This window comes from Psittacula echo, assembly GCF_963264785.1.
Source record: "Psittacula echo genome assembly, chromosome: 27".
Taxonomy (NCBI): Eukaryota; Metazoa; Chordata; class Aves; order Psittaciformes; family Psittacidae; genus Psittacula; species Psittacula echo.
In genome coordinates this window covers 2352740-2375400 of record NC_137762.1, presented here as the reverse complement: position 1 = coordinate 2375400, position 22661 = coordinate 2352740, and the positions used below count along the sequence as shown (strand labels likewise).

Genomic DNA, 22661 nt, shown 5'->3' with positions numbered 1-22661 from the left:
CGCCCTCTGCTGGCTGGAGGGCGCGCTAGGGGGGGGAGTGCAAGGTCAATGATGGGGTGCAGGGTCCGTGGTGGTTGTTCTTGGGGTACAGGGTCCTGGGGGTCGGGGTACAGGGTCTGTGATGGTTGTTCTTAGGGTACAGGGTCCTGGGGGTCGGGGTACAGGGTCTGTGATGGTTGTTCTTGGGGTACAGGGTCCTGGGGGTCGGGGTACAGGGTCTGTGATGGTTGTTCTTAGGGTACAGGGTCCCGGGGGTCGGGGTACAGGGTCTGTGATGGTTTTTCTTGGGGTACAGGGTCCTGGGGGTCGGGGTACAGGGTCTGTGATGGTTGTTCTTGGGGTACAGGGTCCTGGGGGTCGGGGTACAGGGTCTGTGATGGTTGTTCTTAGGGTACAGGGTCCCGGTGGTCGGGGTACAGGGTCTGTGATGGTTGTTCTTAGGGTACAGGGTCCTGGGGGTCGGGGTACAGGGTCTGTGATGGTTGTTCTTAGGGTACAGGGTCCTGGGGGTCGGGGTACAGGGTCTGTGATGGTTGTTCTTGGGGTACAGGGTCCTGGGGGTCGGGGTACAGGGTCTGTGATGGTTGTTCTTGGGGTACAGGGTCCTGGGGGTCGGGGTACAGGGTCTGTGATGGTTGTTCTTGGGGTACAGGGTCCTGGGGGTCGGGGTACAGGGTCTGTGATGGTTGTTCTTGGGGTACAGGGTCCTGGGAGCAATGCTTATAGGGAGCCTGAGAGGGATGCAAAGGCCATGGGGAGGGGGTTTAGGAGTGGGGTGGGAGATGCAGCGGCTGTGCCAGAGGCTCCCATCTCCATGCAAAGCAGAAGGTGGATTCAGCTCCTTGAACCCTCAGGCTGGCAGCCGTCGAGCTGCTTTCACGTGTCCTCAGGGACTCATCCACCTCCCTCAGCTGACACCGCACTCGTTTTGATCTCTCCTGTCCCAGTTTAGCCTGGCTGATTTCCACTGCAGCCATAGGAGTTACTGCATGGGAGCTGAGGAGGGTTGGGGTGTCAGTCCCACACTTGCCAGGCCATAACTGCAGCACTCAGTGCTATAAATATGTGCCTATTGCAGGAGATGCTGGTCCTGAAGCCTCCCTTGCTCTGGGATGCGCTCACCATGTCCTTAACATCTTAAGAAGTAACCTTAGGGGGGCATAAAAGAACTGAATGGAGTCAGGTTTAGGCTGAGCACCCAGCAAAGGATCCCTGCCTCCCTTGACAGCGACTTGGTTTGCTACAGGAATTGTGCTGTTGGAATTAAAGGCCACTTTCTGCAAGTATTAACATTAAGTTCCCTATTCCCCGGAGCACTTACCCTTGTGTTTGCTCAGAGAGAAAAGGGACACAAACCCTGCCAGCAGGAATCTGTGAATGAAAGCCAAGCGAGCGCTCACCCCACAAGTGTTAAGCAGTTCATGATGCTCATGGGTCATTTCCAATGTTGTCCTGCACAGGCCATGGCACTGTTGGGAGAGCAAAGTGTTGGCACCTTTCCTGCCAGATGCGGTATTCCCTGTCCTTGGTGAAAAAGATGAAGCTTTGAGCACAGCCATTAACTGTTGTCTCAGCATCCGTGTGTCTGTGCAGTTAATTTAATGCCACCTCCGACAGGCTTGGCGCCCGGCAGCCTGATGAAATATTCATGGCGAGGAAAAGCACTGGAACTTATCTGCTCTGGATTGTTCAGCTGCAACTTTGAGACCTGAAGCCTGGCAGGAGCCTTTTGGGGAAGGCTGGGAAGCTGCTCGGCTCTCCTGGGAGCAACACACAGGGTGAGAGTGAGAGGAAGCAAGAGCTCACCTGAGAAGCGGACAGAGGGAAGTGGGACTCAGCTGCTGAGCTGGGCACCAGGGTCTTGAGAGACCCCACATTGCATGAGCTGAGCTGGGGGACACCCCAGCCCTCAGCCCCTTCTGACCTGCCCTCTTCATGCCCTGATACCAGCTGTGATTTGTGAGAAACCCAAGGAGGAAATAAGCCAGCTTCCTTAGCTCAGTGTCTCCTTACACTTGTCCTTTCTCCTGCCCTGAGGCTTTACTTGGTTCGCTCCTCCCCGTCAAAACGCTTCCTCTTGCACCTTCATTTCGCTGCGCCCGCTGGCACAAGGCAGCTCCTCTGAAAGCTCCTTCCCCAACCAGTAAAGCTCTGGCTCCAGGCAGCCGAGCGGCATCCAGGGCTGGGTAATTATATCTCAGTGCCTGTTTCTGCTGGCAGCTTTAGCAGCGAGAAAGTGGGAACCAGGAATTATTGCCAGGGAGGAGAAGAGGTGATGCTGTCTCTGCCATGGTTATGTGCATGTTGCATGATTAATCCGTGCTCTGTAGGGTTCCAGCAGCCACACAATCCACAAGATAAACACAGCAGCGTGCAAAAAGGTGCTTCACAGGGTTTAGTGTGGAGAAGAGAAGGCTCAGGGGGGGACCTGATCGCTCCCTATAACTGCCTAACAGGAGGATGGAGCCAGCAGGGGCTGGGCTCTGGTCCCAAGGAACAAGGGATGGGACAAGAGGAACCGGCCTCAAGCTGCACCAGGGCAGGTTTAGATGGAGCTGAGGAACAATTCCTGCCCCAGAGGGTGCTCAGGCATTGGAACAGGCTGCCCAGGGCAGGGCTGCAGTGCTCACACACTCATGGCCCTCAGTGCCATGGGTTAGAGGTGGCCTTGGCAGTGCTGGGAATGGTTGGATTTGATGAGCTTAAAGCTCTTTTCCAACCTGGTTCGTTCTGTGATTCTTTGTGTGCCCCAGCCCCTCCTTGGATCATCAGAGCTGCTTCCTATGACATGTAATTAACTCCTTGTCTTGTGCCCAGCGTGAGCCTCGCACCACCGAGTGACAGACGTGGATGCACACACGCTGCCTGCACCGCACACCTTGCAGAGGGCCAGCCCTGTGCAGCCTACACGTGATGCTCCCATTGAACCACGGAATCATGGAATGGTTTGAGTTGGAAAGGACCTTGAAGCTCCTCCAGCTCGAACCCCTGCCATGGGCAGGGGCACCTTCCACTAGAGCAGCTTGCTCCAAGCCCCTGTGTCCAAGCTGGCCTTGAGCACTGCCAGGGATGGGGCAGCCACAGCTTCTCTGGGTACCCTGTGCAAGCGCCTCAGCACCGTAACTCACATAGGGCTGTGCCTGTGCAACGCGAGGCGGTGACAGATGGATGGGGTGACCTCTCCCAGCACAGCCCAGTAGGTTAATGGGGAGCTGAGGAAGAGATTACAGCTTGCAGAGACAGGGTCACTGCCTGCCCCATGCAACAGGAGCTGCTGTGAGCACCGCTGCGCAGGGAGCAGGCATGGTCAGCTGCTCTGCCTGCTCACAGTGGCTGCCTGCAATTACTTGAGGTTCATTAACTCCCTTCTGGCCTTCGCTGTATTATCTTGCTCCTATTCAAAGCCCACCCTGTGGCCTTTGCAGCACCAGCTCTGGCAGAGAAAGACCAGAATAGGAGTAAACCTGTTCTAGTTTAAATGCAAACCACCCGGCTGCAGCGGGGCCGTGGCCAGAGCCAAGTGACCACGCGGAGTTTGGCATTTCAGTATTCCCTGCCCACTGCCCACTCACTATTATTCAGTCTCCATGGGGTCCCGAGGGCTTTTTTGGATGCCCAGTGCTGGAGCTGGCATGTTGCTGGGAATTTTTAGGATGAAAAGTGCATTTACCTATAGCTTGTGCTGTGATGGCCATAACTCGGTTTGGTTAAAACCAGGTAATATTCCAGCTAGTGACTCATTCCTACTGGATCCCAGGTGCCTGTTCCAAAGCACAGGAGTGTCAAAGCTGTCAGACATGAATTGCTCTGTGTGTGTGTGTTAATTCTTCTCCTGTGGTTGAGGGGAAAAGCCAGTTCCCACCTTCCAGTCCTCAGTGTCCCTTGGGATGTGTTCACACTGTGGCATGGGACCGGGCAGCGATGCTGGAGCTCGCTGAGGTTCCCAGGGCTTCACCACGTTAGCACAGCCCTTGGCAAAGGGAAGCTTTAATGTGATGCTGTTCAGCATCAGCTCTGATGTTGCTTATGTTCAGGTGTGCATTTAAGGACTGTACTGGAAGGCTGGACCAAAGCTTCATCCTCCCCCCTCCTTTTGGTGATGGTGCCGGGATTCCAGTGCTTCAAGAGCATCCTGGGATGATGCCATCCCCACCGGCCTCCTTAGGGAGCATTTCCAGCAGCTCAGCAAGAGAGAAAGGCTCAGTGTTCATGAGTTATATCATTCTTTATATCATCGTTAAGAGTAGCAGGTATTGATGTACAATGCATCTGTCATCTTATTGTGCTTCCTATGAAAATGTGTGTACATAGTACAGATACCAGAGAGAATTCAACACTTTATACACTTGAAGGCATTCAGAGATCAGTAACAGAAAAGAAAATGGCACAAGAACAAGGCCTAAATGCTACTGTATGGATATCTACACTGATATGATGCATATATAGAGAGATATATATATATGTACACATATATATATAGTCATATATATTCTATATAAGAAATATAAAATGCAGATGATAGAATAGAAACAAACGAAACACCTGTATGCTTCAACAAGTGAGCGTCAAGGTCAAATCCCAGCCCCATCTTTAAAAGCTTGAATGGGAAAGAGAAAGGAAGGAAATAAATAAATGAAATGCAATGAAACATTAGGAAAAATCCATAAGAAAATTTATGGATGTGGCCAACCCGTCATCTTTGGGCGATCGCTGGATACAAAGGACTGACCCCCAGTTCCTAATTTTGGTCAGGAAGCAAATAATAATTAACAATAATCATAATATTACTAATGACGACAATCATAAACCCAAAGCTGCAGTTTGGAAATAATCCTTACTAAAAAGACTTATTGCAAAAGCTCTTAAAGATAAGTAGCACTTCAGCCCTGGCAGGGCTCTTGCTTGGTGTGTGGGGCCTGGGGGCTGGCAGGGGCTGGAGGAGGCCAATTTCCACTGGCCCGAGAGGGAGATGACGATGAACTTATGGACCTGGGGAGCAGAGACTTGGCCAGAGCCAGAGCCCAGCCGCTGGGGCAGGTCCCTGCGTGCCAGGGCAAGGGCAGTGGCAGGAGAAGCAGCGGTGGCCCCGGGGCAGCGAGCTCAGGGATGCCCCAATGATGCCCAGGGCTGGCGGTGCCCAGGGGCGGCTGCTGCTGGGGGGGTTCAGTGGGGTGGGAGCCTGCGGTCCCGTGGACCAGAGCACCCTGTGCCATGGGGTGTTCCTCAACGTGTGAACCCCTTTGGTGCTGGGGCTCCAATGCATGGCTAAAGCAGTGCCAAAGGAGCATCCTTTGTGGTACCCCTGGCTGAGCCGGGCCAGTGGCTGCAGCAGAAATGGGGTTCAGGAGTTTTCCTTCTGCCTTTCTCCCCCAAGGATGGCTGTTTTGGGGGCCGCACGGGGTAGCCCCAGGTTCCCTGGGGAAAGGAGGGACTGTGGGGCAGGGCTGGTGCTGGCCAGGCTGTATGGAACCCACGGGAGACAGGCAGGGAGACCAAGCCATCACGAGTGCCTGGGCAGCGGGGTCTTCAGTGCCAAAGTAGCACCCCATGGCCGTGTCCCCTGTGGTGCTTTTGGCCAGCCAGCAAGCTGGGTGGCTGAGCACCGCCGTCCCTGGGGCAGGATGCCGAGGAAGACGTTTTGGAGAGGTGGAGGTGCCCCATCTTCATGCGCATGGAGTGGCTGGGAATGCCCAGGCAAGGGCTGGCTGCGGGCCACTGCCATCCCAGGGGACAGCGAGGCTCTCCTGGGACTGCTGACCCCACGGCCACGTCTGCTGGGCAAACCATGGGGCTCCTCCGTGATCCCCCCTGCCAGGCATGGGGGTCCCAGCAAGCACCGGCCAAGGCGTTGGAGCAGGATGAGCATGGAGGCGATGGACAGACGGACAGACAGGGCTGTGGATGGAGACTGCGGCCAAACGGCTGCTTCTTCTTGGCTTCTGGGTTCTAGTTAAAAAGGCCGAGGGGAGCCGAGGGGAGGGGACGGGCCAGGCCCGTGCCCCAGCCCGCTGTGCGTGTCGCTCCCCGCACCGCGAGGGTGGCCGGGCTGGAGCGTCCTCGAGTCTCTGAACTAGCGGGGCAGGCACGGAGCAGCTGCCACAGGGGCTGCGGGACCCGACCCGGCTGCCTGCCCCCAGATCCGAGGCTGTCGCTCTTGTCCGTGTCCCACCGTGTCGAGGAGCAAGGTCCCCTTAGATGTGTCTCTCTGCTGGCGCTCGCAGGGAGGAGGGCAGCTCTCCGGAGGGCTTTGGTAGCTCAGGTTGTACATCCAGACGTCGGTTAGCAGGTGAAGTCCTCAAAGGTGCCCCGGGCCGGGTGATGAGGTAGGATGTTGGCTGCGTACGTCATGCCTGCCGGGTGGCCCCGTAGGCTTTCACAGGGATTCTGCGGGGCAGAGGGTGGGTGAAACATTGGGGGTATTGGTTTCACCCAGCTCCGTGCAGAGACCGAGTCCTGTCCTCCCACAGCATCCCTGCCCGGTGTCTCTGCTCCTTTCCCAAGCATTCCCTAAAGTGGTGGCACCCCCTGACACATCTGGGGCAGCCTCTGAGCCGCAGGAGGGGACCAGCATCTCCCATGGCACTTACATGGCGTTTCACATCGTCCATGCTCAGCGCGACGCCCTTGTCCGTGTTGTTCCGCTTGTGGTTCTTGCGGCACTTGCCCCGCCGGCACAGCCGATGCTTTATCACCTGTGAGAGCCACATCTCAGTCCCATGGGGGCTCACGGGTGGCTCTTCCCCATGTCCCACATGAGTATTTCAGTGCTTCAGGATAACCTTGCCCCCCTGGTACCCGTAGGATGGCAGAGACCCACCTCATAGGCGTAGTCGAACAGCTCCAGCACTGTGAGGATACTGGCCCCAATGAACAGCCCCATCTGGCCTCCAATGTCACCTGCAGAGGAGAGGGAAGCCATCAGGGTGGGGTGCATCCAGTGCCTGGTGGCAGAGGGGGCAGAGAATGGGCAGAACTCATCACTGCTGTGGCCATGGCAATGGGGTGCCCTGCTCTGCATCCATGCTGTCAGCACATCCTTGGGAAGAGGGCCATGGTGCATGGGGCCAACCTTGTTGGCAGATGCTGGCTGGGTGCTGCTGCAGAGCCCCAAGCACAGCCACCAACACTCACCCAGCAAACCAGCCACCTCGTATGCTTTCTTCTGCTCAATGGTCTCATAGTTCAGGGCCTCAAAGAAGATATCCAGCACCAGGATGTTCTCCCTGTGCAGGACAGAAGATAAGGCTGAGATTTGGGATGGAGGGACAAAAGATGCCTCCCCATCACTGTGGATGCAGCGCGTTACCCGATGTACTGCTCCGACTTGTTGTACTTCTTGGCCAGGTACTTGGCAGAGGCTTTACTGGGGATCTTCACCATGGAGAGCTCTTTGCCATAGCGGGTCACATTGCAGGGCATCTCACAGACACAGTACTCATTATCCTTCTCCACCAGGAAATCTGGGCAGGGACAGAGGGAGATGGAGAGATGGAGAAACCCAACACACACAGCTCGCTCCCACAGGGCCACGCAGCCTCACCTAAGGCCGGATCCGCACACTCCTTGTACTGCTCCGGGGTGCAGTAAGGGGCATCGCCTGGAGGAGAGAAAAAGCAGGTTTTCCTGGTGGGACCATGTCAGAGGGATGAGCCCGGTGGGGCTGCCGTGCCCAGGGCTCACCTGGCATGTGCACCATGCGGCAGTTGCAGTTCTCCACCAGGTAGCGGGTCTCGCAGTCGATGCGGCAGGCAGTGATGCTGTAGGTGTCATAAAACTCCGAATCGCCCGCCACGGCCTTGCAGTCGCCCCAGGGAGGTGGCAGGTAGATGAGCTGGGACGGGGCAGAAGGCAGGAGTGAGGAGAGAAGCCCACTGGCCCCCAGGATGGAGCCCTACAGCAGACACCCTTGCTGTAGGGGTCCCTCTGACATAGGGGCAGGCAACAGGGCCATAGGGAGGAGGCTCAGTGCCCCACAGCAGGTCTAGCTCACAGTGCAGGGCTAAGGGGAGCATCCCAGACCCCCCCAGTCCCTACCCGCTGCTCCTGGCAGGACACGAAGGTCTGGAAGCCAGGAGCCACCCCGAAGCCCAGCTGGTCGATCAGTGGGGGCTCATCCTGGCTATGGATCTGCACCTTGATCCCAGCTTCAAACGAGGTCTCATCTGTGGCAGAGAGAAGTAGAGTAAGCATGGTGCTGGACCCCACTCTGCAGGGCTGTGCTGCATGTCCTTCCATCCATCCATCCATCCATCCATCCATCCATCCATCCATCCATCCATGCCTTTGCTGCACTATGTCCTTGTCCCCTCTGCCTCCGACCCTCCTGCTCCAGCACCCAGGAGTGCAGCAGGGAAAGTGTTTGCCTCTATTTATAAACAAGTGATGGCTGCTCATCTAAACTGATGGGGAGTTGCCATGGCAAAGAGCAAAGATAAGGAGGAAACAGGGAAGAAAAGGACCCAAAGTGATGAGAAATGGAAGGAGGGAAGAGGAAGGAGATTGAGGGACATGAAGGAGCTGGGAAGCGCCCCAGGAGCAGACCTGCTGGCAGAGCCACTGGGGCAGTGGGTTACCTGTTTCCCCCCACACCGGCAGGTACTCGTCCTGCTGAATGTCCAGCATGATCTCCAGGCCGTTGCCAGTGCCCCCCTTCATGGTGATGAGCCGGGGCTTCCCGTCCTGCCCCGCGTTGAAGGTGTAGCACTTCCCATAGCGGGTGAAGACCTGCAGGAGAGGACACAGGGCTGAGGCTGGGGCCCCTCTGCCAGTGTCAAACTGCTGCCAGCATGGAGCCAGGAGGGCATTGCCAGCCCCAAAACACAGTCATCCCCAGCCCGGGGTATGATCCGGCTCAGGCTCCTGCTCTGTGGGGTGTCTCTCACCATGGGAATGGCCCTGATGGAGGAGGAGATGTTCCCCACCATGGCACAGGCTCAGAGGAGACATTTACAGAGTTAATGCACCTCGACCCCACGTACCCCATGGCAGCCCCAGCTCCCCGGGACGGCGGCACTCAGCCCTACTCCTGCACCAGCATCTCCTCCAAGCCCTCCTCCATCCCTGCAGGGGACAGGGCTGGACGGGATCCCGATCCCTCCCGTCCCTCCTCGGCCATTCCAGCTGACACCTCCAGCATGTCTCCATAGAATCATAGAACAGTTAGGGTTGGAAAGGACCTTGAGATCATCTTAAGATCCATGCCACTGAGTCGCTGCCAGCCCAGGCAAGGGGTATGTGAAGCCGGTGGGCTGCAGACCCCATGGTGATGCCAGGACAGAGATGCCAGACACCTCCCCTGCAAACACAACCCTGGCACTGCTCTGCATGTCCCAGCAGCAGGTCTGTGCAGCCAGAGCTATCCCCAACTCCAATGAGACTGGACAGCAGCCTGTCCCTGAGCTGGCAAGGCCAGTGTCACCCGCAGTGCCTGATCCCACATGGTGCCAGCCGGAGCTGCTTCCTGCTCCCAGCCACCTCGGGGCTACTTACCACGGCGAAGTCACCGGGGCCACACTGCTCGCCCCGGTAGCTGCAGCTCAGCAGCATGTCCTCCAGCTGGTGGCAAGTGCGGTTAAAGAACACATACAAATTGAGGGGCTCGTCCTCATCCTCAGGGCCAGGCTGGGCTGGGGTGAAGCCCAGCTCCATCCCGGGCTCGTAGTCAATCAGGGGGGCCAAGTAGAGCAGGTCCTCGTGGCTGAGCTGCGAGACCCGCACGCGGTTGATGTTGCAGAAGGTGATGGCAGGGAAGGTCATCTCGGGGCTGTCCTCCTCGCGGAGCAGCGTGACGTGGTGGTACTCCAGGTAGTAGACGATGCGGTCGGCCACCTGGTAGAGGAAGACGGAGAGGGAGAGGAGGAAGGCCAGCGCCCAGAGCGCCTGCCGAGCACCCAGGCTGCCCTCCACAAAGATGTGGCTCAGCCCGTGCAGCGTGCAGCTGCTGGCAAAGGCCACAAAGTCCGTGGCTGCCCCTGCATCCTCCTCCTCCTCTTCATCCTCCTCCTGCCCATACAGGAACTCATCTGCTCTGTTATCTCCTGTCTCCGTGGCTGCAGCATCTCTTGGTCCTTCCTCGCTGGAGAAGGAGATGGTGCAGAATATCTGGAGAGGCATTGTCCAGCGTGGGGGTCCTGGCTCCGGCGTGGGGGTCCTGGTTCCTGCCCTGCCACAGCACAGGGGTCTTCAACAGTGGGTTGGTTCCTTGGGGTGTGGGTGAGAGGGGCTGGGGGAGAGCAGGGAAGGAGGAAGGGGCAAGTTCAGAGAAGAGAAACGGAGAAGGGAAAGGAGCGAGAGGTGTGTGAGGGAGAGGAGCAGAAGGATGCTCAGAGGGGACAGAGAGAGGAGGATGAATCAGGAGCAGGGAGGAGGAGAGGAGGAGCAAGGGGCGGTTCTGCGGGCTCCCCAGGTCCCCTGGGACAACCGACTGCTGCTGGCAGGACGGAGCAGAGACCTTACCGGCTCCAGAAGCAGCGATGCTTTGGGAGCTCCTGGTGCTGCCTGCGGGGCCCTGAGGTGCTGCCAGGTTCTGGTGGACACGGGTGAACACGGGTGCACACGGGTACCAGTAGTGCTGCATCCCCACACTGCATCCTCCATCCTCACTGCGGGGCAGCACGGCCCTGGCAGCCCGACCAGCACCTCCAGCCAAGGTCTCCCTGCCGGGTGCCAGCCTGTTTCCAAAGCCACCATATGCCAGCCTCCAGGTTCTTCATCAGGGCAGCTGGAGCCAGAGGTTTTCCCAAAATGCCTGTGACATTGTCCTGCTGCAGCGCCCATCCGGGTGCTGCCAGCGAGGGCAGGAGGATGCTGTGATGTCCCCAAGCTGTCACGGTGCTCATCCCATCCCTATAGGCTGATCTCCAGGTGCCATAGGGCAGCAGCATAAGCATGTCCCGAGCGGTGTGAGGTCCGTCCTCCAGTCCAGGGCTGTTTTGGGCAGGATTTGGGCACTGACATGGTCCAGGTGATGGTTCCTCCTGCAGAGCCCAGCCAGTCCGTGGTCACCTCGTGCTTCGGATCCCCGTGGGGCACAGGGAGCCACTGCTGTCCCTGGGGAATGGTGTCCAGGCCTCATGGTGCTGGGGTCCAGGGAGTTAGCCCTGGTGATGGTGGTGGGATGGAGCCAGCAGCCGGGCACAGAGGCATCTCCTCGCTGCAGCCCTGCAGCAGCGCAGCCCCTGCCTGTGGTTTTGCCTTTCTCCTGCACTCAGCACTGCATAAAAGCATCCGATGTGACCACAGAGCAATCTCCAGCCCCTTCCCAGCACTGCAGCCGCCATCACCGGCCCAAGGGGAAGGGGAGCATCTAAATACAGCAGCACTTTGATGCACAAGAGCTGGACAGGAGGTTTTGGCTGATGTCTGGATGCTCATTGCATGCCCTAGCCCACCAGTTTGACTGCTGTGCCTCCTTCCCCACATGCACTGTGGGGCTCCCAGCCCATGAGCGCATCCTGGCTTATGGATATGGGCACCACCAAACGGGGTGACCAAATGCAACCAGGAAACCTGTACAGATCTGATCTGATACCAGAGCAAATTCATCTGCTCTTCCCAAGCAAGTGACACCAGTGTAATGAGAAGGGCATGCACTGGGAATCCCTGCCAGGGCAAGCTCAGCCAAGATGATGACTGATGATGTGACAACGGGTTGTCCTTTGAGGAGCCATCCTGGGGCTCCCCAGGCTCAATATATCCAATAAGGCCCTTGTGTAAGAGGGACACTGGCAGTTGCCACAAAGCTGGGGACACTGTTGGCACCTGGGAGAAAGGGTGGGTGACCTTGGGAATGAGTGCCAGAGCCACGGGATGAGATTTCATAAAGCCAGGAGCAAGGTCGTGCCTGAGCTGGAACTCACCCTGGGAAATGGGACCAAGGAGGCGGATTGGGTGGCTGGGAGCCACCGTGCCATGGGGACCAGGTCACGTCCCAGCCCTTTGCCTTTGATGGAAGCAAGCTGCAGCTGCATCGTGGGCTTGGCTGGGCTATAAAGGCATCAGGGCTTCACCTGGGATGTGGCTTGAGGATGCTGGACTGGTTAAGTGCTGTGGAGGCAAGCTGGAAGCAAGCAGTGCTGACTGTGTGCTGCTAGAGGATGCTTTGAGCGAGTACGAGCTGGCTGAGCTCAGGGTGGGATTTCTGGTGCTCCCTGGCTCTGGGGCAGGGAGTTTCTGTGCAACGTCTGTAGGAGGGAGAGGAGAAGAAGGAAGGGAAATGGCAGAGAAGCCTGAAGGTGCTTGTTTAGCCCTGGTAGGGTACAATGGGTCAGTCCCTGATGGTGTGAGCGAGGGGCTGATCTGATCCCCATGGCATGGAGAGGTTTAATGTGTCTTCTCGGGAGCAACTGCAGCAGGGAGAGGGATTTGCTGTAATGAGAGCACTCCATCATCAGCTGGGGCCATTAACTTGCCTTGCTTGGCTTAAACAGCTTGTGGAAGGTGCCAGGGCTGGTTCCCAGCAGCCGAAAGGTGCAGTGAGGATGAGCACGGCCCTGGCTCCGGTTACCACCTCCTGTCCCAGAGCTGACACTTGAGCTGGGGTGAAGGTGACCGGGGTGGTCACAGCCACGAGCATGGTGGCACCGGCACTCAGGAGAGTGCCTCCTGCCTCCACAACTGGGGGCAAACCGTGGCCACGTCCCCACGTTGCGGGCAGCGGGGTGTCACCCTGGTTTCTGCGAGTTTGGGAGGTGCTGGATGAGTCCTTGGGCTCATTCCAGCTCTTCCCTTGCCAGGAGTTATTTTTACCCTCTCTCAGGTAAAGCTTTGGCGGGGGAGAGGGACGGGGGATGCTATAATTAACCGTGACATCAGCGCGCGTGGCGGGATGCTGCCGCCACACCCCGACCCACCGCTGGGGACCGGGGATGCTCAATGCTCTCCTGCTGCAGCGAGGGATGCAGGGTGATGGAGCTGGGGTTTTCCTGGCTCTGCCTTTCCTTGGCCGTTGTCTTGGGGCAGTTGGGCCCCACTCGCTGCTTTGCAGCTCCTCATGGGCCCAGGAAAAGGAGGTTCCCCGGAGCAGGGGAGCACGGAGGCGGCGGGAGGGAAGCGGGAGGGGGATTTGACGGCAGCAACAGCACATTTCACAGCCTGTCACGCTTTAATGGCAGAGGAGATCAAAGCCGGGATGGAGTTATTCATAGAGATAAACCAATCCCCGAGGAGGCGAGGAGAAAACAACATTGCAAGCTCTGTTATCCCAGGCCTGCAAGCGGCAGCCCAGCCCTGGGGAGGCTGTTGCACAAAGTGCCTCTGGAGCTGGACCCTTTTGGGTTTGTAATGGGACATTGCCAAGGGCTGGCTGAGCTGGGGCTGAGCTCCCTGCATCATCCCGGGGGGTACCCAGAGGCTGGAGCTGACCGATGGGAAGGGGTGAAAGCAGCAAAGAGCTGGATTTGGGAATGGGTCTTTGATGGAGCAGATGGGCCCTCTGCAGCCAGGCTGTTCTGCTCTCACAGTGCAGCCGGGTGTATTGCATTGAAGGGGAGGAAAATCAGGTTTGCAATGTACCTTGGCCCAGGAATGTGCTGCCAAGGTGGTGGTGGTGGCACCCTCAGTGCCTCCATTGCTGCTCCGGGCAGGATGAGCAGCTTCGGGATAGCTCTGTGGCTGTCGATCCCCTCCCTGACCCTGGTGAGAGGCAGAGTGAGGGCAGCCAAGCGGGGTGGGATTGCCCGGGCAGGGGGGATCTCTGCTGGGATTAATCCTGCAGCCCTTTATCAGATACTGCCACCTTGCCTCCACTTGCTCCGCCAGCCAAGCTGGGCGCAGCTTGTGTTATCCAGCCCTTTATCCCTCAGATTAGACGCTTCACAGTGGATTAGCATGTCACATTCTAATGCAGAAAAATTGATGATTAAAAAGGAGTTTTTCCTCTGTATTATTCCCCACCTCCGCCTCCTCTCCACCCCATCCCTGCAGGCCCAGGCAGCCCAGCCCCAGCCATGGGGACTGGTGATGCTGCGGTGCTGGGTGATGCAGCAGCCCTGTCCCTGGCTCACAAAGGGGATGGGACACCAAAGGTCCCTTTTTGGGCCCGTGCAGGGCTGGCATGCTCCATCCCAACAGCTTTTGATGGCAGAGCTCCCTTGGACCATCCAGCCCCAGCATCTACAGCACAGGACTTTAATAAAAAGCACATTACGGTGAGTAATGTGCTAAGTGGACTTCATTACGGACCTGGGGCCTCCCTGGCTGCCGTTGTTCCATATGATTTCATATCAGATGAGCCTTATCTCCTCTCCAAACGCTTCCATTTAAACTCCATTAATCTTTCAAAGCTTCTCTGGGCCAGTGCTGCTGAGCTTCCCAGCTGGGTGCTGGTGCTGCTGCCCCAGTGGCTCGGGGTCTCTGCAGGGCTCAGATGGGATCCCCATAGCTCCGAGGGCAGTGGAGCGTGTACCTGCAGCCGGGTCCTTTCCATGCATCCACTGTGACGCCTCCCACAGCCACCTTATCCTTGGATCCACTTATCCAGGGATCCATTTATGCTCTTATAAACTGAAAGCGTGTGTGATGCCGAGAGTTTTCCAGGTGATTTACCTATTGGTGATGTCCCTTTATGCCATGGAGGGGTCACTGGCACTGTGCTGGCTCCTGCTTTAACAGGATACAGAGGATGCTGCTGAGGTGCCGCTAATTCCCATGCGGCAGGGATTACTGTGTGTGGACGCTTATCCCGACGCCTTTCCATGTTTCCTGCCCATCAGGAACTACCCATAAGCAGGTTGTGATTTCTTCCTACATCCTTCACAATTGCTCAGGCAGTTCATGCAAGAAGATTCAAGCTGATGCTTTTATTGGTGGCGGAGGGGGGGGAAGCTGTATCCCTGTCTGGTTTCCGTGCTGTGCTCGCTCGCTCCGGCTCTGCACACATCACGGTTTTCAAATCTAATCTAATCCAAGCAGGGGAGTTGCAGAGCCCCGGCATGTGGCTGCTCTTGATGGGTCTCCCTGTCCCTTTACTTGGCTGTGAAGCAGCAGGGAAAGCCGAATCAGGGGGCTTAAAATCCCTGATAAAGCAAAGGGTGAGTGGGAAGCCCCCTGCCCCAGCACCGTGCTGTGCCCATCTCTGTCCTCAGGGTTGTTTGCAAATGCACCAAAGCCTTCACACAGGAGCAAAGAGGAACAAAAGGTGGTCATGTCCAAGTGTCAGGGCCTCTGTAAATAAATAAGAGGCTGAGATGGTGAGGAGCTCCTTGAATGGAGGAATTGCAGGGATGCCTGCTGCTTGGAGAGGCCTGGCTCCGGCCAAGCTCTCCGCAGGCATCTAGAGAAAGGGAGATAAATTAAAGCTGAGGCTAAAGGCTGTGAGTTCATTTCCTGGATCTCCCCTTGGAGATCTCTGCCTCGTGCTCAGGGGACCTGCCCCGCTCTGCCCCAGCTTCTCCCCATTTGGCCTGGGAGGGGAGAGGGAGAAACAGCACCAGGAGCTTTCCTGGGCAGATGCTTCGAGGTAGCCACGGTTGGCAAAGGCTCTGGGGCTGCTCACCTGGGGCTCAGATACCGACCAAAGGGAGAGCAAGGGGAACGGCCTGGAGAAATCCCATGTGCTGGTGATGGGCCAGGGCTGCATTTCCAGCCTGCAGCTCCCTTAGGGGCTGGCATCTGCGGGGCACACATCCTTGCCTCTGTTGTGGCTCGATAGCACTTGAAAGCCTCTTCATCTCTTCCAGCAGCCACAGATGCTATTAAAGCTTATTAATAATAATTAATAATTCATTTTTAAATGATACTTTATGTGCAAAGGCATCTCTAGAGGAGCAGGAATGGCCTGAGGTGCATCTGAGCTGCTCCGAGCCCTTGGCATGACCCCTCTGGGTGCATTCAGTGCTGTGCACCGCGGCTCTGAGCATGGCTGTATGTGCTGCTGGTGCTGGACGTTGCCCCTGGGCAGAGCTAGGCAATAAGTGACCCATGGCCGGGTCTAATCCTGCTCCTGCGTGTCCTCCTCTCTCCTAACTGCCTGCTGGGATGGGTGGGAGTGGGGCTGTTCAGTGCTTGGAGCTTGGAGGTGCTAAATGATTTACCTGCTCTGTTGCAGAGCTGCTAATGAAGCAGCTGTGAGGCACAGGCACGCGTTGGCCTCTCACCGTGCTGTGCCCAGCACCGATGTCCTCAGCCTGCTTGTTCCTGACCCTCTTCTGCACCGGCACAGCCAGGATCATGATGGGTTCAGCAGCATCACTCCCGAGCACCAAAAGCACCGGGGTCACACCAGGGCATCGCTGTCCCGCTGCAGAATGAGTGTGACTTGCAACTGGCTTCCTGTCTCCACGTTAATATGGGGGGAGCAAAGCCCCACAAGCAGCTGAGGGATCCCCAGTCCTCACACTGGTGTCTGGAAAAGCCTGAATGAAGCCGTGGAACGGAGGCAGCTGCGGAGCAGCACTCGCCGGTGTCCCTGCTCCGTGCCCGAGGGCTGAACTGCTCACGGCTGCTTTCTGGATGATTTGCTTTGAGCCAAATACAGCGATACTGGAAAACCTGTGCGCTGCCAATGAGCCCCCGGAGGCCGGGTGCTCCCGAGCCACTGTGCTTCCCGGGAAAGCCGAGCCACCACCAATAAACGCCCGCGATCCCGCGCGCGGCTGCTCCTCTGCTCCATCACCTCCGATTCTTTCGCACCAGGCAACCGGTGTCCCACTGGGATTGCTTCGTGCAGCTGGAAAACGATGCAAGCTCTGGGGTCAAATGCTGCTGCTGTTGGACAGCAAAGAGGTCCATGTGGAGAGGGAGCCCGGCTGGGAGCTTGCAGATGATGCAGGTGGGGATGATGCCGCTGGGCCCCGGGGGGAGCTACCAGGATGCCGAGGTGAATCGCTGCTCGGAAAGAACGGATACATGCGAGCAATTTCAAATGCTTATAAATGATTTAGGAGCCCGTGTGCTGCTTTAAGAAGTGATTTACATAAATCACTTGAATGTCTTACAGAATTTGTACACGTGCTGGCTCCGGCAGGCGCCGCGGTGGGAGCTGCTGGGCTCAGCGTGCTCCGGGTACCAGCCCCAGCACAGGAGGATGATGCTGTTTGGGGCCAGTGGCCATCCCTGCTGCCCACATGTGCTTCCCAGGTTGGTTTTCCAGAGCCAGATGAGCCCATGTGGGGTTTGTATTAACTGTCAAAACCTGCAGGAAAGATGTGGGTATCGGTGATTCCTGCGCTGGGCTCTCCAGCTGTGTTGGAGATGCTTTTCACTCCAGCTCTATGATTATCCACTAACGCTGCGCTGCAGGAGAGCTCTGCTCGCCGCGGGGCTCCTGGGCTTGTGACTGCTGCAGCTCCATGCAGGGCCATGGGGTGCTGGGAGCTGGACCCTGGGGCCCCTGGTGGGTGCTGGGGTGTGGGTCCTGTGGGGCTGAGGTGGAGCAGAGAGAGGGAGCAGCATCCCCTGGTTGAATACCCTGAGACCAGCAGCGTGCAGTGGCTGCAGTGAGGAGGCTGTGGGCTGAGCAGGGAGCTCAGGGGGTGCAGAGAGGCTCTGGGGATGCAGATGGGGTTTAGCAGGGTATGGAGGGCACAGTGGGGTGCAGAGGGGCACAGCAGGATCTGTGTGTCCAGTGGGGTCCAGAAGGTTGCAATGGGTTGATGTGAGATACAGCAAGATGCTGCTGGATCTGTTCTCTGTCACAGTAGCTCCTGCATTGCTCTGGAGATGAGGAGGATGGTCGGGATTTGCTGGAAGTGCTCCAGACCTTTCCTGTTCCCTCCCTTGCTTCTTCTTCTGTCCACTCGGTATTTCCAGGGCAGAGGATGCAGAATTCAATGCAAAAGGCAGCGGCATGATCTCCATGTCAAACTCAATTCTCCCTAGTGCCAGCTCAGCCTTGGAGCCTCATGGAAATGGTCCAGAGGTCTTAATCCTCTGCAGCTTCTGGAGGATGTCCCATGCGCTCTGCCCCAGGGCTCCCAGCTCCATGCCAGGCTCAGCCCTGAAGCAGGATGGTGACAAGGAGCTGGGGATGTGGCTCTCGCCCTGGGTCAGGCTCGTGGAGTGTGAGAAGGAAAAGCTGCAAGTGCTCATTGCACCGTGCTCCTTGCATGATCCTTGGCTGCACTGACCCCCTCCAAAAGGGGCTTCATGGGCATGGGGCATCATCCCAAGCTTTAATGCTAGTTTTACACAGGGCAGCCCCAATTCCTGTCCCATGGGCATGGAGAGGGAGCTCAGCCTCTGTGTTTCTCTTTATTCCCTGTGATGCAAAGGGTATTAAGGGGGTTTAGAGCCCAGAGAGGACTGCTGGGCCTTTCTCTTGCTGGGCAAGGAGCAAGCCATAGGGAATGAGGATGGAGGGAAAGGAAACACAAGCTGGGAGCCGGCAGGGCTGCAAATTCCCGCAGAGGAGCGAGGGCTCCAGCTTATAAATAATGAAGCTGCGAGTGTGAACCATTGATCTCTGCTGCTAATGGGCACATCAGGGAGCACGGTCCTGAAACGGGGGCAACAGCGAGGGCAATTCCCCCTTCCCTGCAACGGGAAGCAGGCAGCCACCCCCTGCCTGCTGCACGTGTGGCCCTGGGAGCGCAGGGCTCTGGGCACAGGCCTGGGGATGGTGACATCCTCAGCCCATGTCCCTCATGGTTGTGCCCTGAGAAGGGTCAGGACTTGCCCCACAGCCTTGTGTTTGCCCCTCTGGGGACAGTTGTTTCCCCCTGGGACTTCTTAGAGGGTTCAATGCCCTATGCAGGATGAGTTCAAGCCTGGTCAGCTCCACCTCTGTCCCTGGAGCTTCCCTGCATCCTGCACATAGCTGCTGCTGCCCTGCACCAGCCAGGGTAGGTGGAGATGAGCAATGCCAGGGACCTCCTGATGTGGCCTAGTGATGATGCAGGATGAAAGAGGAGGTGGGAAAAGCCCATATAATCCCAGGATGGGCTTTCCCACGGCACCCTGTGTGCAAGGGTTCCTGTCCTGGCTGCACGGTGATACCATGCACTGGGGTGAAGGGGCTGAGACCCAGCAACAGCCCCGTTGGGATGCTCCTGGATGGGTGCGATCACAAGGGCAGCGCGAGCGGGGACACGGGCAGGCGGCTGCTGCTGCCGCCGGTTGTCAGCGCGGACGCCCCGCTTCCCGCAGCCCCTCATTCCCATTCGCCGCAGCTCCCCCGAGCCCTCCCTCCTGCTGGGGACGGATACCGCGGCCGCCGCGGCGGGTCGGGGCCGCGCCGCTCTTCCCATCGCCTCCCGTGCTGGCCGGCATCCGCATGCGGGCAGCATCGCCCCGCCGGCCCCTCGGCTCTCCCGATGGCCACGGCACTGAAGTGCAATAGCGGCAAAGGGCTCAGGACCAACGAACATCCCTGTGTGCGGGCAGGCAGCTCCCCCCGGCCTGCGGGGTCTGGGAAGCCCCAGAATCCCCCCTTAGCAAGGCCCCTCCTGGACACGGCACCTCCTCTATACCAAAGAGAGGAGAAGGGCGGCACTGGCTGTAAAAGCACCCCCTCAGGGCATGCCACAAGCCTGGACAGTGCAAAGGGCTTCCCGAGGTGAACACAGCCCCTGCATGAGGTTGTGGGATCCCCATCGGGACAGCGTGGGCTGGGGGATGTTGGTGCATCACTGGGTGATGGTCCCTGACACCCACCAGCCCTGACCGGTGCCCTCAGGCCCAGGGCAGCACAGAGCCTGGCTCAGGCTGGGTCCAAGGCAGGAGGAGGGAGCAGCAAAACAGCATCAAACATCAAACCAACCCCTCTAAAAGCTTCTGTGAACCCCAGGACCCCCGTGCAGGGATGGGGCAAAGGTTTCTTGAAGAGCAAAGTGGGACGTGACAGCAGGCAGGACCCCGCACACAGACAGCACCGTCCCCAGCCCTGCCCGTGCGAGGCTGTGAGGCGAGTCCAAAGAGCAACAGAGATGTAGCACAGAGCCAGCTTTTTCTAATCAAATCCATTAAATCATCCCAACCTGCTTGCAAGGAATAATCCAGGCAGGAATAACAACCCAGCTGTGAGCCTATTTTGCTTCAGCTGGTTGGAGGGGCTGCGGGAAGCAGGGTGCGTGGACCCCGGCAGGGAGCTGGGATGAGGGGTCCCTGAGGATGCTTTGGTGGCCGCATGAGTGCTGGAGAGGATCCAGCCCCCTCCGGGCTGCAACTTGCCTCCATTTAACAAATAAAGCGCCTGATGGTTGACAACAAGCATCGCTCTGTGTAAAGAGCCTCTCAGAGGAATTTAATGCAGATGATTAAAATCACCCACACTGGGCTGGGACCGGGCAGGAGCTCTGCGGACGCTCAGCCGGTGCCTTGGGATGCTCAGTGGCTTCACCCTCCCTTGGCATGCAACACGAGTGGGACATCCCTATGGTGGGGACAAGGACAGGGACTCAGACCAGCGCAGAGCTCCATGCTGGAGCCAGCTCGGGAAGGGCCACCCCGGCTGCCCTATTGCTCAGGCAGCACCCGAAGAGCCAGCACTGTTTAATTCCCAGCTGGATGGTGGAGAGGCAGCCGCAGGGGGATAATAAAGGCTTTATTGTGCACTGGATCCGTGCACAAGCACAAGGCACAACCGTGGTGGGGCACAATGCTGCGTGTGCCACCAGGACCTGCTTTCCCTAAGGGATTGCAGGGCTCCATCAGGTCCGCACCAGCCGTTGCTGTGGCTCTCCCAGCTCTCCCACTGGTGTCTCCTCAGCACACGGCAGTTTCCAGCACAAGGTTTCCAGCCCGGCATGCACAGCCCTGCTTTGCAGAGCCCAAGTGATCCTGGGGAGCTTTACCCATGCAGGAGCATCCTATGCAGCCACACTGGGGAGCACCTGGACCTCAAACCCCAGCAACACCCTCTGGCATTTGATGCTGCCAGTCCTTTCCAAGCTGAAAGGAGCAGCTACAGGCGCAGGAAAGGCAGCGTTGGGCCGGGGCCACGGGGGCACTCACCACTTTGAAGTCTTCCGGGGTGCACTGCTCCCCACGGAAGAAGCAGGACAGCAGCATCTCGCGAATGTCGTGACCAGCCCGGTCATAAAACTCCAGCATGTTGAAAGGTTTGGGCTTGAAGTTCCGGAAGTTTGCCTTGTCCTGCAGGATTTCCAGCTGCTTCTCGTCGGCGCTCTGGGTGTCTGGGATCTCGTATCTTGGGGGAAAGAGCAGGCAGAAGCTCAGGCTTGAGGGCAGCGCCTGCTCCTGCTGGCAAAAGCCATTGGAGCTTCACATGAGCTCCGTCTATCCCGACCTCACTGTGGGCTCAGCAAAGCCCCGGCCACTTCCCATGTGGCATTTTCAACAGCACAAGGAGCTGGTCCCACAGCACCAGCCCCGGTTGAGTCCAACCCAGCCCCATTCCTTGGTGGCATCATGGCTGCAGGCGGTCGCCTTGCTGGGACATGGGTTGAGTGTGATGGGTCTCAGCCCCTGCTCTCATGGATGCAAACCCCTCCCTGGGGCAGCGGTGAAGCCCCTTGGCAAACAGGAGTCTTGCTGCCTGCCGCAGGCTCATAGCAGTGGATTGGCAGCACCAAGAAGCCTCTACAGCCATGGGGATGGGCTGGAGATGGTGGATGAGGGGCTTCACTGTGAATGCTGCCACCATGGCCCAAGGAATGGCAACAACCTGGTCTTTGGCCATGGGTGATGTTCTGCAGCTTCACCTGCTGGTACCCCCAGCCTCGCTGCATGTGTCAGGCGTGCAGGACATGGTGTTGGAGCCATGCATGCTGGATCTGCCCCACAGGCATCCCAGAATGGCCTTGGCCTTGCTGCATGTCCACACACACATGGGAACGATGAGTGTCAGATCCATCCAGGGAAGCCCAGCCTGGGAGCCATGTACCCAGGGGCAGAAGCAGGAGCTGATGGCTCCCTGGTGTTGCTGCATCCAGCTACAGAGCTGAACTAACCCAGGATCTGCTTCCTCATGGAGACTAAGGAGATGCTGCCCGTGCCAGCCATGGTGAGGGGCTGCTGTGGTGGCTGGGGCCTTGCCCTGGCACACGGAGCCATCTCAAAGCACCAGCACCCACCTGTTATTGAGCAGGGCGAGCAGCTCGCCGGCGTGGTACAGGTCGTTCTTGGTCACCCGGCTGAAGCGGAACTCATTGAGGTTGCAGAAGGTGACGGCGGGGAAGGTGAGCCTGGTGGCAGCCACCTCATCCAGCTTGGTGACGTGGGGGTACAGGAAGTAGTACTGGATGCGGTTGGTGCAGACGAGGGTGAGCAGCGCCAGGGAGCCCAGGAAACACAGAGCCCAGACCACGCGCTTCAGCGACAGCCGCTCGTAGGAGAAGATGTGCGAGAGCCCGTGCAGGGTGGAGCTGCTGGCGAAGGCCTGGATGCTCACCGGCTGCCCGCTGTCCACCTCCTCCTCGTCCACCTTCAGGTCCATCATGGTCTGCGCTGGCACCCCGGGGTGGCCACTCTGCTGAGAAGGGAACCTGTGGGTGCTCGGTGCCACGGCGGCCTTGTGGCTGCTGCCGCTGCCTGGCCCGTGGCATCCCCATGCAGGGATGCTGGAGATGCACCCAGGTCATGGGGCAGATGCTTTACTGTGCCCTGCTCTTCCCCACAAGCCTATATATATATATATATACACATGCACATATATGTCTGCATATATATAGATATGTATGTATATTTGGGTGCAGCCTCCTGCATCTCCTCCCCTCCCACCTCCTCTCTGCCCTCCCCATCCCATGGCAGGGCTGCCATGCCCC

At 58.0% G+C, this 22661-nt stretch overlaps 1 protein-coding gene across 2 annotated transcripts; it reads right to left on the bottom strand.

Annotated features, from left to right (window-relative positions):
• Positions 1 to 6279: 6279 nt before the first annotated feature.
• On the bottom strand, positions 6280 to 22336 carry ASIC1 (acid sensing ion channel subunit 1; the record flags this gene model as incomplete). 2 transcript variants are annotated; one of them, XM_080635363.1, is made up of 11 exons in its annotated part: positions 6280 to 6384; positions 6588 to 6692; positions 6818 to 6897; positions 7132 to 7223; positions 7307 to 7460; positions 7541 to 7597; positions 7681 to 7831; positions 8035 to 8162; positions 8574 to 8724; positions 20890 to 21085; positions 21972 to 22336. In XM_080635363.1, 11 exons carry the CDS (start codon positions 22334 to 22336, stop codon positions 6280 to 6282), a joined length of 1584 nt encoding a protein of 527 aa, XP_080491489.1. The 2 variants fall into 2 exon arrangements, with proteins under 2 accessions (XP_080491489.1, XP_080491488.1); XM_080635362.1 differs by lacking the exons at positions 20890 to 21085; positions 21972 to 22336 and adding an exon at positions 9490 to 10113.
• Between the last annotated feature and the right edge of the window lie 325 nt (positions 22337 to 22661).